The sequence below is a fragment of the Anopheles gambiae genome, chromosome 2 (assembly GCF_943734735.2).
Source record: "Anopheles gambiae chromosome 2, idAnoGambNW_F1_1, whole genome shotgun sequence".
In the NCBI taxonomy this organism is placed as follows: Eukaryota; Metazoa; Arthropoda; class Insecta; order Diptera; family Culicidae; genus Anopheles; species Anopheles gambiae.
In genome coordinates this window covers 73,565,037-73,583,476 of record NC_064601.1, presented here as the reverse complement: position 1 = coordinate 73,583,476, position 18,440 = coordinate 73,565,037, and the positions used below count along the sequence as shown (strand labels likewise).

General features: G+C 48.7%; 1 protein-coding gene and 1 long non-coding RNA gene across 2 annotated transcripts; both read left to right on the top strand.

The window, feature by feature from the left end:
* The first annotated feature begins 7,926 nt into the window (after positions 1-7,926).
* LOC133390972 (uncharacterized) lies at positions 7,927-9,431 on the top strand. Its single transcript, XM_061640482.1, has 3 exons — positions 7,927-8,401; positions 8,564-9,258; positions 9,342-9,431. Exons 1-3 carry the CDS (start codon positions 7,927-7,929, stop codon positions 9,429-9,431), a joined length of 1,260 nt encoding a protein of 419 aa, XP_061496466.1.
* A 7,074-nt stretch (positions 9,432-16,505) lies between these two features.
* Positions 16,506-17,855, top strand: LOC133391664 (uncharacterized). The gene is made up of 2 exons (XR_009765140.1): positions 16,506-16,953; positions 17,030-17,855. It is a non-coding gene; the product is annotated as an uncharacterized LOC133391664 (long non-coding RNA).
* The last annotated feature ends 585 nt before the right edge of the window (positions 17,856-18,440 follow it).

The following is an 18,440-nucleotide window of genomic DNA, read 5'->3' as shown; positions in this document are numbered from 1 at the left end:
ACACACACACACACACACACACACACACACACACACACACACACACACACACACACACACACACACACACACACACACACACACACACACACACACACACACACACACACACACACACACACACACACACACACACACACACACACACACACACACACACATACATACACACACATACACACACAGATGTCGTAATCGTCACACATTTTAATTATTTATTCGGCTTTTTTATTCAATTTCTTTTTTTTTATTATATCACGCTCAACCGATCTCTTTGCGATCAACCACAAGACTGACCCAAGGCTCCTTTATTTCTCCCTGTCGCCTGACTTATCTTCTCTCCCTGATCTCACGATCTGTCCCTCTCTCACACTCTCTCTCTCGATTCACTCTCGGAGTTCACTCTCTCTTGATCCCAGCTACCGCTAGCGTCACCGTTCCCGGTAGACGTCCGTCTAATTTTCCGCGCGCCTTCTCCATCTCTATCTCTGCTTTCGTCCAATCTCTCCTCTCTCATCCTCATTTTTGCATGTTTCAATCTTTTTCGCTCTCTCTGATTTCACTAAACTTCTCTGTCTCTCACTCTTGATCCCTACAACAGACACACACACACAAACACAAACACATACAAACCACACATAAACTTGGCCCAACGGGTGCACGGTGCGTTAAAAAACCAATGCCCTATCTTTCTGTCCGATACTGTACGTTGTAGAATCGCCCGCCTCCGCGCCAATGTCACATTTCGGTCATTTATTTGTCACGCTTAGTCTTAAGTGACATAATTAATATGTAACAGGTCGCACGACATGAATACTATTTAACAATGCGGTGCGCGACATGTCAGGTTGATGACGATCACTAATAACATTAAACTCACGGCACATACTAATAAACGGATCAGAGGAGCCAAAGCGAGTGCGGCGTTCCTCCACGTCAAGTAGCGATCTAGCTCGGAGCGATCTCGGCGGGACATACATGTTGAGCCTCGAAAGAAGCGCGGGCGAGTCGATCCGATTGTCAAGAAGTCCCGCGACAAACAGCCTCTGAGCATTAAAGTTCCGTTGCTTCAATGTCTCGATGCCTAGCAACACACAGCGTCGCTCATACTCTAGGCTCTCTCTCTCTCAAAAGCGAACCGCGTGAATTTGCGCTGGATCGACTTTAAACGAGCCAGGGGCGAGCAGTAGATGGCCACCATACTACCGAAGCGTATTCTAGCACTGGCCTCACCAAAGCGCAGTATAGCGTCTTCATGCAGACCGGGTCAGTGATGTCTCGTGCTATTTGTTTTAGTAAGCCGATCAATTGGTTACCCTTAGTGACAACGTGCTCTAGCTGGTCGTGGAAGCTCAACTTTTCGTCAAGGAGCACTCCTAGATCCGTGACACAGCTTTTGCGCCCAATGGTAGATCCATTTAACGCATAGTCATACACTAAGGGGCACCGCTTTCTCGCAAACGTAACGACAACACACTTCTCGACGCATAATTCAAGACCATTCAAAGAGCACCATGACTGGAAGGCACTTAGAGTGGCTTGAAGGCGGAGTTGGTCTGACCGGTCACGGATAGGCAGGAACAGCTTCGCGTCGTCTGCATACAGTAGGTGGCCGTCAGGAGAGCAACCGTGTTACGTCATTCAGGAAAATGACAAACAGCAGCAGTCCAAGGGGACTCCCCTGCGGCACCCCCGAAGAAGCATCGATACGGCGCGACGTATGGGGTCCCATCTTCACGCAGTATGTGCGACCAGCAAGATAGGAACGCATCCAGGCCAGTAGCTGCACAGGCCGACCAAGCGTTTCGAGCTTTGCGAGCAGCAAGGCGTGCGGAACGCTATCGAAGGCAGCCTTGATGTCCGTGTAGACTGCGTCGATCTGCGAGCCTGCATCGATGGTCCTGTGGCAGAGGCTAACGAACTTAACCAGGTTGGTGGTGGTTGAACGCTGAGGGACAAATCCATGTTGAGCTGCGCTAATGTAGTTCGAGGCAGCTGCGAGGAGAGGTTCGTACACCAGGAGCTCGAAGACCTTAGCGCAGGCATAAAGCGATAGGTGAACGCACTTTTGAAGTCGTCCCACAATTCACCTATCTTGAGTCAAAGGTCAGCAACGACAATAGCATAGAAGCTGAGTTGCGCGCAAGGATGCTGGTTGCCAACCGGTCATTCTACAGCCTGAAAAATCAGTTCACCTCAAAGAACCTGTCGCGACGGACGAAGCTGGGACTATATAGTACCTATATAGTACCAGTACTCACATACGCCTCTGAGACAAAGACACTGTCCAAATCTGACGAAGCCCTCTTAGCCGCGTTCGAGAGGAAGATGCTCAGAAGGATACTTCGCCCCGAATGTGTGGAAGGACAATGGAGGAATCGCCATAATGACGAGCTATACGAGATGTACGGCGACCTCACTGTCGTACAGCGTATCAAGCTCACCAGGCTCCGGTGGGCTGGCCATGTTGTACGCATGGAAACGGACGACCCAGGCCATACAATTTTTTTAGGCCGTCCAAAAGGACCGAGGAGGCGTGGTAGGCCCAAATTGATGTGGCAAGATGGCTTGGAGGCGTCCGCCATTAAGGCCGGGATAACGGACTGGCAGACGAAGGCGCGAGACCGTGAGCGGTTTCGGGCACTCCTGAGGCAGGCCAAGACCGCAAAGCGGTTGTAGCGCCGGATAAGTAAGTTAGTAAGTAATCAAATGACTAGACCATAAATAAACAACAATTACAACAGTGCGAGTATATCCCTTGAACCGCAGGAAGAACACCGTACCAAGTATCCAAGCCATGCCAATGAAGAATGCAAATCATCCAAGCACATGACACGTCGACCGGACGAGGTCAACACATCATGCAACGAGGATAACCAACCAACTCCCTTGACGATGAAGGTAGTTTATCTTCAACGCTAGAGTATGGGTAGTCCGTATTACTGTACTGGTGTGTTCGACACGGTCCTCGTATCGAGACGGGCGATTCAAGAAGGAGGCACGCCAACAAGCTCACATGGGTCGAGCCCGATCTCCAGACCAAGTGAAGTCACTCATCTGACTAGGAAGGAGCAGGAAACAAATCCCACATGTGTAAAGGAACGGTCTCCAGACCAAGATGGTTAATTACGCCATCCAGAAAGGGGCACGCGAACCCTTCTACACTCAACTAAGTACACTCTTGCTCTCACAAGAGTATCCTCTGTGTCGAAGTCTCCAGACCGAGACACGCTTGCGCACATCAAGGAAAGGGGCACACGGACAAACCACCAAGCATGGGTCGCCTGAGAGGATCGATGCGAACGCATCTCTACAACTCGCAGCTCCCAGCCTGAAATCCCGTCGTTTGCGGGCGGTTGATAGGTGTCGAAACTAGGTATATCCACATTGGGCAGAGCTCAAGCCAACGGCGTTCCCAGTTACGGTACTAACACGTGCAGCGAACTCCACTCATTGCGGCCTAGGTATAGCGGGATGAGACGCCGGGCTGCAAAGGCAGACTCCAACGGATCTCAGAGGGTTGTTAGGCCCGCTAGCTTCCGAACACCTAATGGGTTTGAGAAGCGCTATCAGCTCGGATTGGCTACGACATTAGAGGCGTTCAGGCATAATCCAGCGGACGTAGCGTCATACCAAAGTCCGGTCGGACTAGTATTGAGCCAGTGGTCCGTACCTGTGGTTCCTCTCGTACTGCACAGGAATTCCGTTAAGATAGCGACTATAAGCACACACCAGTAGGGTAAAACTAACCTGTCTCACGACGGTCTAAACCCAGCTCACGTTCCCTTGAAAGGGTGAACAATCCTACGCTTGGTGAATTTTGCTTCACAATGATAGAAAGAGCCGACACTGAAGGATCAAAAAGCCACGTCGCTATGAACGCTTGGCGGCCACAAGCCAGTTAACCCGCGTGTGTTGCTTGGGTAGCCGAAGTATGAGCACATGTGTAAACACGCTCCGTGAACACTCCGTGAAAAAGTGTGTAAAACGACCGCGAATCGCTCTGAAAACCTCAGAATCGTGTATCCGGACAAACTTCGGTGATGTTTTGCGAACTTGAAAAACCGTGTTTTTGTGTGTACATTTGCCCCCCCCCCCCCCCCCCCCGGTAGCACCAGATTTCAGGGTGTTAAAAAAGTGCTCAAAAATTTGTGTTTCAGGCGCCGGAAACACTCGATTTTAGAAGATTTTATGGTCCTGAATCGATTGGAAGTGGTTTCCAGACATTTTGTGAAGTTTTAAGTCGTTTAAAGTGCGTGTTGATATCACCGACAAACCGACGTGACACTTCGAACAAAATGAGCTTCAAAAGTCTCCTTATTTCAAATGAAAATACGTTAAACACTAGCGCCATCTCTATAAAGATTCGCTTACTACACTGACATAGAGAAGAAACTGCTAAATCCCCTTTTTGTTTTTCTTCGCAAATTCCAATGCGTATTGTTTTATATACTTCTCACATCTTTAGCATTGATTTGGATTTGGAACTTATAAAATGATTTTCCTGGGTGTTTTGTCCAATAATTCTCACAAAATCTTGCCTCACACTTCCTTCGAAATTTGTATTTAGAAAAGTTGTTTACATCGAAGCAGCAGTGAACAGAGCTTACTTTGACAGAAATCAAAGCTTCATCGGGCGAGGATGCATTCCGCCCAGCTGCAGCAGCAGCAGTGCAAGGATTCATCGGCGACGAGCAATACCGCCCGGCTCGAGCTCAGCACATCATCGGCGAGGCAGCAATTCCGCCGCGGCTCGAGCCCTGCCTCTCGTAACGGCGACGTAACATTCCGCCTCGGCAGCACAACAAGGATCCATCGGCGACGAGCAATACCGCCCCGGCTCGAGCTTAGCACATCATCGGCGAGGTAGCAATTCCACGGCGACGTGAAATTCCGCCTCGGCAGCACAACAGGATCGGCAACGCACAAGTTGCATCGGCTGCAACACAGCAGCCCACATCAGTGCGAACGTTTTCACCCTGGCTGTAGTCGAACAGGCGTTGCCAATTGCGCCTCGGCTACAGCCACAATGTCCAGATGGGACGAGGTTGCATGCCGTCCCGGCTGCAGTCGAACGGGCGTCGCCAATTGCGCCCCGACTGCAGCCACAGCAAAAAGAAGGGCGATGAGCCAACGCATCGTAGGAGGGCGAGGAACCATGCCGCCCGAGTATTTTCATCTCTGCCGCCCATCATCGAAAAAAATACATCGCTGCTGCCCTGGGGCAAGGATCATCATCATTATCGTCATCATCATCGCGGCATCATCATCATCGTCATCATCATCACGGCATCGTCATCATCGTCATCATCGTCATCATCATCATCATCATCGCCGTCACACCATCGCCGCCGTCCCAGGGAGCGGCACAGCAGCAGCATCACCGCCGCGTTATCGCCATCGCGGTGTGGCCCGAGAGCAGCAGCAAGCGCTGCTCAGCGCACCAACATCGGGGTCCCCACATCTTGGCAGCATCGGCCGGAAGGGTTCACCACGCCGGTATTCCCTTAGTGGAATACCCCCGTGTCGGTTCGAGCCCTTCGGTATTAAAAGGGGGAGATGTTGTGGGCAGCCGTGCCGACCCCTGGACTTGCCGTGGCAGTTGCGCTGCCACCGGTCAACGTCCAGGAGGACGACAGTGTACACGCACACTGTCGCACACACTAAGCAGCGCAAGGCTTAGTGTGTGCCGAGCGCACAAGCAGAGTGTGTTTGCGAGCCGATCGAGCAGGAGCTCTCGGCAGGGGCGCTCGGTGCGGCTGGTGCGCGGCCACCGCACTTGTTATTTTAAAGTGTTAAAGTGTATTGTTAATTGTGTTTTATTATTTATTTTGTATGTTTAAATAAAGTACAATAGTGTCTAAACATAACAGTCGCCTCACTGGTAAATGACAGTACTTTCGTGTGGGACACTTTTGTAACGCCAGTTTCACGTCGGTTTGTCGGTGTTGATATCGCCATACAATTTGTATGGGGAACTTTGAACGCTAAAAACATTGCGAATATTGACCGGAATCTTGCCGGATGTGTTTTGGGAGGTGCGTGCAATGACGCTTAACGTGAATTGTGAAAAAACAGAACGAAAATCGGTGAAAAAACTAGTTAAAAAAGTGAAATAAAGTGTTGAACAAACTGGGTGACAGGTGACATCTGCTACCCAAGTGGCAAACCCGTGGTGACAGCCGCTACCCAAAGGGGCAAAATTCAAATTTTCGGCCGAGTGACGGTTGGCCGAAATACCGATAGCGGTGGAAAATTTTGCAATTTGCAGGGGTGGTAGAGGACGTGTCCCTGATTACGGGAAAATTATTTTCCCCCCTCCCCACCCCCCTCTCCCGTTCCCCCCAGGGGCCAGAACAGAGTAGGGTGCCCGATAGGCGTCCGATAAGGTCGATGTCGCCCGAAAATTCTGGTTTTTGGCAGGGTGGTAGAGTTGGACCCCCGCAGTCCGGGAAAATTATTTTCCCCGTTCCCACCCTCCCCCCCCCCTCGGCCGGGAAAAAATAATCTCGAAAATAGGTCTAAATTGTGGGTGGAGCCGTTTGACCGCGTAAACGTGCCGGGAAAAATCGGGACTGGTGCGGAATAATTCCCCACGTGAGCGACGCACCCTCCCAAATTTTTCGGGTTGCTCAAGGCAACGATCCAACGGCTAGAAGCACAGAATTTCGAGATGAAGGAGCAAAATGCTCGCCTGCTGGAGCAGATAACCGGCATGTGCCAACTGCTGCAGGAGGAGAAGGAGGAGGCAAAGCGCAGAGAAGAGAAGCTGGAGGCGCAGATAGAGAAGCTCGCCGCCGTACATCAGCGGGACCGAGATGTGCTCAACTCTCTTCTGGCGGCAAAGGTTGGCGGCGGACAACCGTCAGCTAGTCCGCGTCAACCTCCAACTCCGTTGCCGCGCCGATCCTCTGCGCAGCAGCAGCAGCAACAACAACAGCAGCAGCGGAACCAGCACGAGCAGGAGCAGCCCCGCGCGTCGACGTCGCGCACAGTCATGCCGCCGCGCAGCGAGGCATCGACAGCCGTCCACGGAGACGTCGTGCCGGAGTTAACATTCAGCGAGGTGGTACGTCGCAGGTATCGTGGCAAGGCCACGGGCAAGCCACGCTCCCAGCAGCAGCCGCAACCGCAGCAGCAGCAGCGTCAGCCACAGCGACAGGCGGTCGCCGGATCGCAGCAGCAGCAACACGAGCGTATGCAGCAGCAGCAGGAGCAGCAGCAACATCGTAAGCGAAAGCCGAGGCCCGATGTCATAGAGGTGTCACCCAGTGAAGGCGAAACCTGGGATGGCATCTATGATAAGGTGCGCAAAGCCATCCGTCTCGACCCTGCCTACTGTGACATGAAAGGGCATATCAAGCAGGGTCGCCGAACCCATGCTAGGCTGCTACGCATGGAGCTAAGTAAGACGACAAATGCTCCACTTATGCTGGATGGCGTCCGCAAGATCATCGGTGATGCAGGCGTAAGTCGGCTTGTCACCGAAATGGGTGAGCTGCTCGTGGACGATCCCCTCGCTGCGGAGGATGACATCATTGCCGCCCTCGATGAGAAGATTGGCGCAAGTGCTGGAGTAGTCTCCGCCAGTATTTGAGAACTCCCGGATGGATCGAAGCGAGCACGCATCCGGCTACCAGCGAAGTCGGCTCGTCAGCTGGAAGGAGTCAAACTGTTCCTGTGCGACTGCGTTAGTAAGGTACGTGCAGCTCCACCAACCCCTCCAGAGCGACAGCGTTGTTTCCGCTGTCTGGAGATGGGCCACATTGCTTCGAACTGCCGTTCCATCGCAGATCGGCAGAATTTGTGCATCCGTTGTAGACTAGACGGACACAAAGCACGATCCTGCCAAAATGAGGCGAAGTGTGCACTGTGTGGTGGCGCTCACCACATAGGCCACAGCGAATGTGCTTGTTCGGCTCAGCGATGTTCCCGGCCCTGAAAGTCTTGCAGGCGAACCTGGGCCATGGCCGTGATGCCCAGAACCTAGTGCTGCAAGCTACCAGAGAGGAGAAAGCAGACGTGCTCATCCTCTCTGATATTCTGCGCCCGCCAGAAAACAACGGCCGGTGGGCATTCAGCAGCTGCAAGACGGTAGCGGTGGTTGCTGTCGGTGAGCTACCAATTCAGCGCGTGTGGTGCAGCGAAGCTCGGGGGCTGGTAGCAGCGCAAATTGGCGGAGTGACCTTCATAAGCTGCTATGCCCTACCAAGCCTCAACCTCTCCGAGTTCGAGCGCTTCTCGGAAGCCATAGAACTCGAAGCCTTCTCCCACCCTCAAGTCGTCGTCGCCGGCGATTTCAACGCCAGGCATGTGGAGTGGGGCAGTCCGAAAACCTGCGACCGTGGGGAAGAGCTGCACGGAATGGTAGAGCAGCTTGGCCTGAGCGTGATCAACCAAGGTCGGGAATTCACGTTCGATGGCAACGGGGTGGCTCTCCCGAGCATAGTTGACTTGACGTTCGCGAGCCCGTCGATTGCTCACCCTGATACGTGGGTTGTGAGCACACGCTACACCGCATCAGACCACCGCTATGTCCTCTAAACCGTGGGAGGAACACCAGCATCGCCCGAGCAACTGCAGGACCAACAGCAGCCAGCGCAACAGTCCTCTTCGCAGCAGCAGCAGTCATCGCAACAGCAGCAGCAGCAACAGCGGCAACCGTCGTCGCGGCAGGGTGCTTCCTCAAGCCAGAGGCGTGTGCGTCACGCTGGCCGTAGATGGAAGACCTCGCAGTTTTCTGCTACCTCATTCCTCGAGGTGCTGTTCGCTGCGGACTTTGTCCAACGTGCAACGAGCCAGGAGGGTATGATCGCAGCCATGTTAAAGGCCTGCGATGAGACGATGCAGCGGGTTACCCGACTGCACCAAGACCCGCATCGGAACACATTCTGGTGGTCTCCCCTCCTGGCTCGCCTGAGGAACAACTGCGAGGTTGCCCGTGACCGGATGCTGCAGACGGCTGATTTGGAGGAGCGCAGCATAGCAGCAGCTGAGCACAGGACAGCAAGGGCGGAGCTCAGTCGAGCAATTCGAGCTAGCAAGCGGAACATGTTCCAGGAGCTAATCGAAATTGCAGAAGAGAATGCGTTCGGGGCAGGATACCGTGTCGTCATGTCTCGGCTCCGGGGTAGTCGGATGCCGTCGGAGCCGGACCGGGACATCCTCGAACGAATTGTGTCCGACCTCTTCCCTGAGCATCCGCCCTGTGACTGGTCGCAGCTGAGCAACGCTGGAAACGACGAGTCGTATACGCAGGTATACGGGTAAGAAGCGATGAAGATGACGGCCAAGCAATCGCGGATCACGCTGACGGACCGTCTCGTGAGGCATCGCAACAGGTGGAGGAGGCTGCAGCAGTAGGCACAGACGGTGGCCTTAGCGCTGCTGAACAATCGGCGGCGGTCGAGGCGGAAGTTGCCTCCCGCTAGACTCGCAGCGCTAAAATTGAAGCTGCGAATGCTGATACGGCAGACTCCAATTGGAGTATGATAGGAGTTACAGAATTTCAATCTGAATTTGAATTGAATTTAAATAAAATTGGAAGGTGCACAAGCACGGATGTAGACTGGCCAAATATGGCTAAGAACCCCCTTCAGGGAAAACCCTCGCGGGTATGCATTGTAGGGGCGGGTGAGGGATTCTGCATAATAAAGAATTTCATTTTAAAAAAAAGCCAGTTAACCCGCGAGTGTCAAACGGGAGGTCGCACTGTACTGACACGTTGTGTTTGGGCTCCGAAAACCGGACGTAAAAATAGTGCAAAATCGTCGTAAATCGACTCTAAAAAATCTTCCCGTGACACAGGGTAGCGCAAAAGTGTCTGTCAGTACCAAACTGACAGTTGTAGTGAAAGTGACAGCTACTGTCAAAGTGACAGCTGAGAGGAAAAAGTGACAGTTGAGACCCCTCGTGGTAAGAGCCAGTGCGCACCTAGGTCCTGGTTCAATCTGACGACCGCCGAACCAAATCCAAAGTGTCAAAAGTGACAGATAGCCAATTCGTGTGACAGCAGCCAAACAGGCTGTCAGACGGCCTGTCAACCCAGCGAAACAGGTGGAGGGGTCTGAGACCTTTCCAACGAAGGGTCGAACGTAAAGATCGGACCACGGATGGCGAAGGTGGATTTAAAAATATCAGGTGGTGGACTCTAGTGCATTTTGACAATTCGTCACTTGACGTAAGGTCCCCAGGATTCAAACTTTGTTTACATTTATTAAATTTGTTCATATAATTTATCTACCCCATTTTTTTGATTAAACATTCTTTTATAATATATTTTGGACTTCGCGAGTTCTTATTTAACATTAAAACATGGATTAAAGTGTGTTATTTTGTGTTATTCCGTGAATTCATTCTATAATTCATTGTGTTTTTGACATTTTTGATGATAAAAATTAAAAAGCATTCTTTCTTTCAATTTTCACATTAATTCCTCATTATCTACGAGCCGCATGGACAATTTACGTGAGATTAGAACTCTTACTCACATGATTTTAAATTTCGTGCATAAACAAATCATCAAACCTTTGGTTAATATATCTCATTTTTTTCGATAAAACAAATCGACACACAAAAATGCACATAAAACAATGAAATCTGTTCTATTTGCTAACCTTTGTGTGCGGAAACCAATGGTTAACGGTAAGCTCAACAGAGGAATCTCAAAGTGGTATAACTTCGCTACCTCGACGGGAAAGTGTTGCCTGTGAAAGCGGTCTTGAAATAATTCAGGGTAGGGTGAAATATTTTACTTTTGAAATATTTCAGATTTTGAAAAAAAAATTGCAAAAATTAAAACAAAAACCGTTTTCCATCGGTTTTTCTGACCAACTTAAAACCGGGTGTCGGTTACTGGCGCCTAGTTGGCGAGAGTGCGGGCGTTAGGCAGAGTGCGTCGGGCTGCCATCAAACTCAAAATCACTTCACACACATCTATTCACGAGTGCGATTCGATTCGTCTAGCTCTCCGTTTCAAACAGCTTATTTGCCCGTGAATTACTCGCCTGTGACACGTTTATCACGCAAACTCTGATCACTGAACTTGTCCATCGTCCTGGTTAGATGTTGCATTGAGTGATTGTCACCCGATTGCAGGTTTATTTAGTGAATTTAATTTTGGCGTACCGTGCTGGTGTTGAAGATCGAGTGTTCGCCATCATAGCCTGAGGTGCTTCCACACACACACCTGTCTGCACACGTACATTGCATCTATCGCCTTCACTACTATCAACTCGATACGCGCACGCACTTATCACTACACTCACATCCAACTGCACATATATAAAGTGAGCAAGATGAATTGTGGAATCTGCCTGGAGCTCACTATTAGTGTCCCGTTTGTATGTGATGGTGCCTGCGCACAACACTTTCATCCGTCCTGCACTGGCCTCTCAAGTGAATCCATACGTGACTTACAAAGATTTTCCCAGTTAAAATGGGTTTGCAAAAATCGCGAAAAGGCATCAACTTCACTTATCATCAAGGAACTAACATCAACAATCACCCCTGGCACTAATGAAAGTCGAGCTATTGAAAGAGTTACCTATTATGGAGAAAAGGGTTGTTGCCCCGACTAATATCCGTGCCTTAGAGTCAACACGCACACAGTTATACGAAGGCACTCATCTCGGAAAACACTCACACATTCAACGGGAAATACTCGAAAATCGCAACAGACCACTACTGCGAGGCACTAACACTGATGACAATGGTATTAAGATAAAAACCGTGGCTAATCCTGAGCCTCGTTTTTGGCTATTTTTTACCAACTTCAGTCCTGATGTGACTCCCGACGATATGGCAAATTTGGTTAAATCCAAGCTCAATACAAACGATATACATGTTCGCCGGTTAACCAAATATGATGCGGATCTGAGCCGTCTAACATTCGTTTTCTTCAAAGTCGGCATTCCATCAACTTTGAAGAATGTGGCTCTGTCTCAAAATACTTGGCCAGCTGAAGTTGCGTTTCGTGAATTTACCGATTACCGTTCGCAACGGGGGTTTCAGTTTACATACCAACCACACGCATTGCACCAACATCAACAGCAACCACCGGCTCCACAGTCACCGCCACTAATCGACGCACAATCACCAATACTCACCTCATCGCCCCCGCATCTTTCGTCCCCATCATCACCAGTATCCCCGTCACTACATTACAAACTACGCAGCCAAACCAACAACCCACCATAGACGAACATTTTGCTGCAACGTCTATAACAATACGTACATCAACGCCAGCAACAATACCAACAACAACAACAATAGTAACAACAGCAACTACTTCTTCTTCTTCTTCTTCTTCTTCTTCGGTGAGTGAGGATGTATTCCCCTACATTTGACGTTTCAAATGTATTCAAGGTTTTACCCACTCTATATTTTAACCTGACAGTTGTCATTTGGTTGTTTTTTTTTTGTTATGTTGTTTTTTTTCTTGACTTCATTTTTGTCTTTCTATGCTATTTTTTTGTATTTTTTAAATTTCTATTTGATTTTCCTTCATGAATTTGGTATCTTTTTTAATTTCATATCCTGATTTTTGTTTCCATCTTTCTTTTAATCTATCAAATGTTATGTCTCCTCTATTTGTTTCGTATTTTTTGCAGTTAAAAACCATATGCCGCCCTGTATTTTGTGTTTGGCATATTTGGCACAATCCTGATTCTACTAATTTCATTTTGGCCAGCCAAAATGGTGACAGGTCGTGTCCTGTTAACAATTTGTTTATTGTTCTCACTTCTTACGGGTTTATGTCAATATCTTTTTCCCACGGTATCATTTCAAATTTTTTTGGAAATGCCTGGAATTTTTCTCCTTTGTTTTGACATTGTTCCTCGTACCAGATTTTTGTTGTCTTTATCATTTCTATTTTGTATCTTTCATACGCATCTACCAATCTTATTTTGTTTGCTGTTGTTATATTTGAGATAGCAGCAACTACAACAACAGCTACTACAACTAATTCAACAACATCAATATCAACAGTAGCAGCAGTATGTGCAATGCCTGCCTTTCCGTCTACATCGACTGTTATGGCCCTATCTACTATTGCTCCCTTTCTCGGTCATACGCAACATTCAACAACATTCAATATTTACTATCAAAACATTCGTGGTGTGCGTACCAAAGTTAATGAATTGCGGTTATCTATATTGGAGTTTGACTACAACATCATCATACTCGCCGAAACCTGGTTGGATGAGAACATTCCATCATCGCTTCTATTCGGCTCTGAGTATACAGTAACCCGCGGCGATCGTACGGCATTCAACAGTTCTCTCTCTCGGGGCGGAGGCACTCTCATCGCAGTATCTCGTCATCTAAACACCTGTGAGGTTATACCGCCGAGCGCTTGCCTCGAACAGTGCTGGTTACAAATCAAGCTTCCTTCCTACTCTATCTTCATCGGTGCAATCTACATACCCCCTTCTCTTCCCAAAAATCAAAATACGCTCAGTGCACTTGATGCAACGATCGATAGTATAGTAACGAGGATGAAAAAACATGATCGTATGCTGCTTTTTGGAGACTTTAATCGAGCGGATATTTCATGGATACACGACACAACACATCGTGCACAAGTTTCCCCTACATCCGTTGATGCGTTTTTCGACATTGGGGGCCTTCACGATTCTAGTTAGTTTTTTGTATGGAGTTTGACAGTTGGAGGCAGAAATCATGTAAACATTCCATACAAAACCACACAAAAAACTAGCCTGCTGTTTTCAGTCTAGATTATTCTAGCCTCAAAGCTAGAATTAGATTCGAGTACCTGTTCGAAAAATGGCAAAACAAGGTGGAGTTTACATTTCCCAAGGTGCATTAAAGAGATCTGATGATAGAATCCAGAATCAAAGTGTGTGTAGTCCAGGTGGTCTCGTAGTATGTTTTTTAAAACCAAATTTGAATATAAATTTTTGACAGGATGGGTGAAAACTTTTGTTCAAACAAGCTTTCTGGAGGCTTGACGAATACTCAAAACACTCTTACAATCTTCATTAAGAAGCAGAAGCGATAAAAATCAGCTTTCTAAATTCATACACCTTGGGATAAGCCCACCTGTATATTATACTCACTTAGATAGCTGCTCGAAAACTGCTATACAATGCAAACAGCTGACAGGCTGAAATTTCAGCCTACGAGCTTCAAACAGAAAGGGCCCCATTATTCGTTTTTATAACTTGCGTCAGCTCAGTGACATTTTAAATTATCGGAATGTGCAATTAGACCTAATTTTCTACTACTCTCCTCATGATAACTACGCGTCTCACGTCAGTGATCCTTCATTAGCCGTTTCTCCTCTATTACCTGAAGATCAGCAACACCCAGCATTAGAATTGTGTACTTCTATTAATCACACATCCGTTAATCAATTGTCGTCTCATGTTAGGAGTAATACAGGGAACCTCAATCGCTCATATAAGTTTAGAAAGTGTGATTTTCAAAAACTTTATAATTTGCTGATAGATACCGATTGGTCACGTGTGCACTCGGCACCTTCGCTGAACGAAGCGGTCTCTATTTTCACACAGCTAGTGTCTTCAGCTTTCCCATTGTGCTCTCCTTTACGTAAAGCCCCTTCTTTTCCTCCCTGGTCCAATTCAATCCTTAAATCCATGAAACGTGATAAGCAGCGCTACTTACGCGACTATCGGGAATACCGTAATCCACACACTAAACGACTGTTCAAATATGCAGCAACGGCGTATCGCATTTATAATCGGGCCCGTTATAAGTCCTACATAGCTTTCTTGCAATACCGATTTACTTTTCACCCAATACAGTTCTGGAGCTATATCTCTTCCCTTCGTAACAATCATCGTCTGCCCAGTAGTTGGTATGTTCCTTCCAGGTGTTTAAGAAATCGGACTGCTCTTGCAATACTTTTCCGCAATACAGCGTTTGGCATTAACGACCCGTGGCTAATTTGTTTGCGTCAATTCAATGAACATTACCGCGATTTTAATTTCTAATTTTATGTTCCGGCTCTTTGTTATTCGTTCTAATTATGTCTATGTTATTCTTAATTTATTTTTTGTTTTAAATATTTTCTTCTTATCCGCTGCTTATTTTCCTTTCACTATGGATTTGCATTCTGTTACATCCTTTTCTATTTCCCCTTAGTTTAGTTAAGTTACAGTTTGTTTAGTACCAATAAGGCTAACTAGGTTTTCAGCAATTATATGTTCAACCCCAGAGGCAGATATATTGAAATTAATAGATGAAATGAAATGAAATGAAATGAAATGAAACCCTCAGGTAGGTGCGCGTAACGTTGAAACCAACATGTCGGGGCTGGGCGATGATGCCCATCCCCCAGGGAGCTCGGTACGAGTACTTCGCCCGAGGGCTCGATCGGTGTCCCTCAACCGAGTCGACGCACTAAAAGTGCGTGGCTCTCCAACACCGGTGGAACCACCACCCACTGCAGGCGTCGTCTATTCGAGTGACGACGACGAAGAAGAACTGAACTGCACGATCCCTTCAGGCCCGTCGAGATTAGCAGTTCCACCAATGGGGAAGGTGCCATTGGTGGTGCTTGACAAGTTGCCCAGTCAGACTCAACAGCGTACGAAGATGACGGTATCGGCCACCTCAACACCAAAGGCTGGTAAGTGTCTTTCTACTGAACCTTCTCGCTCAGAGGTGAACGAGAGCTTGAAGCTCCTGGCCAAGCAGGTTGTTCAGCTTTCAAAGGAGCTTCGCCTCTGCCATAAGGAGCTCCAGGAAAGCTTGGCGAAAAATACGGCACTTGAACGGGAGCTCAAAATGTACAGGACGGGCGCCCGTTCGGTCATCGAGCTGCAGCAGCAAGCAGCAGCAGCCCCAATGATGTAGTCCAGGGAGCCCAAAGCTCTCGCAACCGTCGTGGTCGCCAAAGACCACAGCAGCAAGAGCTGCAGCAGCAGCAGCAGCAGCAGCAGCAGCAGCAACAGCAGCAGCAGCAACAGCAGCAGCAACAGCAGCAGGAGCAGCAAGAATCATGGACGACGGTAGTGCGCCGCCGTCAAATTGCACAGCAGCAGCAGCAGTCTAACCAACAGCAGCAGCAACAACAGCAGACTGAGCGGTATCAGCCGCCGCAAATGAGGCAGCAGCTACAGCAGCAGCAGCAGCAACGACAGCCACAGCGACATGTGGTCGCTGGCTTGTCACAACAGCAGCAGCAGAAGCGTAAGCGTCCTAAGCCCGAACTGATAGAGATCTCCCCTAGTCAGAACCAGACTTGGGAGAGCGTCTACTTGAAAATCCGTCAAGCCGTTGACGCTAATGGGGCACATAAGGATTTAAAGGACTTCATCATCATGGGCCGGCGCACAGACAAGGCGTTGCTACGACTGACGCTTGCCAGATCCGCAAACGCGACCTATATTCTCCAGCAAATCCGAACGATTATCGGCGAGGCTAGAACTTGCCGACACGTGACGGAAATGGCGACCTTCCCGCTGCGCAAAGCTATCGAAAACTTCTCAAACTCAAACTGCAAACATATTTCACAGCCATGAGCCGGCATCGCGAATCAATGAACACATTTTAACAGTCGTTTAAAGTTCGTTTTGGTTTAACCGAGTTCATTTGTTGTTCATTCTTGTTAAAATAAACGACCGTCAAAAAAGTTAACGACTGCTCGATATCGCATATAGGCAAACACGGGGAAAAAAATCGAGCACTATAATTAAACGACTGTTAATTTGCATCGCATACGCTCTTGACAGTCGTTTGTTTAACGCAGTTTAACGTTTTCGCAGACACACATGGCTACTGCATCGCGTCACCCACCGCCGTCGTGGGGAATGGATAATTTTCACGCAAACTGGCGGTATGGTGTATAATGGAACGGGCAAAGATGACGCTACCTGCATCCTGCTTGGCGCGATGGCCAATAACGATATTGATGATGTTCGGCGCCGGTACCGTCATGCGTAACGAGTTCTGTTCCACGCGCCGGTAGAGTGTCCACGAGTGATTTCGTCGATCAGGCCTGCCCGAAGTTAACTTATTTTGTCTGCAACTTTACACCCAGTACATCATCAACCAGTACGAGAATCCGATGCCGATTTCGGTGCAATCCTGGATCCGCATCGACGGATCGGGTAACATCGACACCGCTGGACGCAGAGCGATGACTAACCCGCAATCCCGTACCGGAAACTGGAACCTGCAGGCCGTCGTAGGCAGTGCTGGTACTGGTTTTCGCACTTGGACTGTCCGTTTGTTGGCGTTCACAACGACCTGAATCATCGTGCTCAATCAACTGTGGCCTGAAGAAGCCAACGACGTCAATGCGGCCCCAAGTCCATCGCTTTACGCATGTACCCCCCCTCCCCGGTGCTGGAGGAAAAAATCGCAAAGTGCGGGAAAAGGTTACTACGGCCGTACTATCGGATGAAACTCGTGCCGAACACCGCGAAGGCGACAAGAAGGAAGCGAAGGAAGGTGCCAAGACGGCCTCAAAGGGTAAAACGCAGCGTTCGGTAGCAAGCATAACACGGCCAAGGTGGAGGTGCAAGCTTTATACATCGCAACACCGGTCAAGGAGGAATTGAAGACGGATAATTCGACTGACTCTGGAACGGCTTTTCGCGCACCAGCTATTGCTACCGAGAACGACCGGCAACAGATAAGGTAGCAGGCAGGACAGTGAACAAAACGTCCAGAGAACCGGAAGTGCTGTAACGTTCGAGTGTGTGAAACATGATGTTTAAAACCTGTACCTTGAACCCATTGATGCGGCGTGCTTTTCTTGCGTTTGATTTGTGATTGTACAATACAATTTGTACTACAATGTTTCAATTCGTTTTAAATATTAAAAACAAGCTGTGTGCTCTCTCTGAATGTCTCATTAATAACGGGTCAATGTTTCATTTTTATCTTGGATCCTTGGTATCTTGTTTCACAAGTTTCTATTCATCGGAAGTGCGTTATTATGACGTTAACGGTAATCTGTAATAGCTGCTGAATGGTGCTAATGTGGTGAAACGATGGCGCCTTTTCACGGACAGATAACCAGCAGTGGGCAGAATACGAGCCAGCAACGATCATCACCGAGACGATGCGCTTACTTTGCGTGGTTCGTGGGTTGGACAGTGAGTGTCGCGTCTTGAGGCACCGTTGTTAGCGGCGATCAGAAGCAGCACACTCGCGGCATCTGTGAAGGATGTCTTCAGCAGGACACACACTTTGCAGATGACATGCTCGTCGTGCTTTACTAATATTCATCTCGTTGCGCAAATGGTGTTAGGTGAAACGCTGTGCGATGCTGTGATGCTGCGTCGTTTATCGATTATGATAATGATAATGTTTCCTTGCGCTACGTTGTTCAACGGAATTTGTTTTTTTGTATCGTTTTGTCATTGTCGTTAGTTATGTCCCTGTAATGTTATCGATCGTAGCGGGGCCGTCCAGGACCGTTTTGCGGGAGGTTAGTTTTAGGG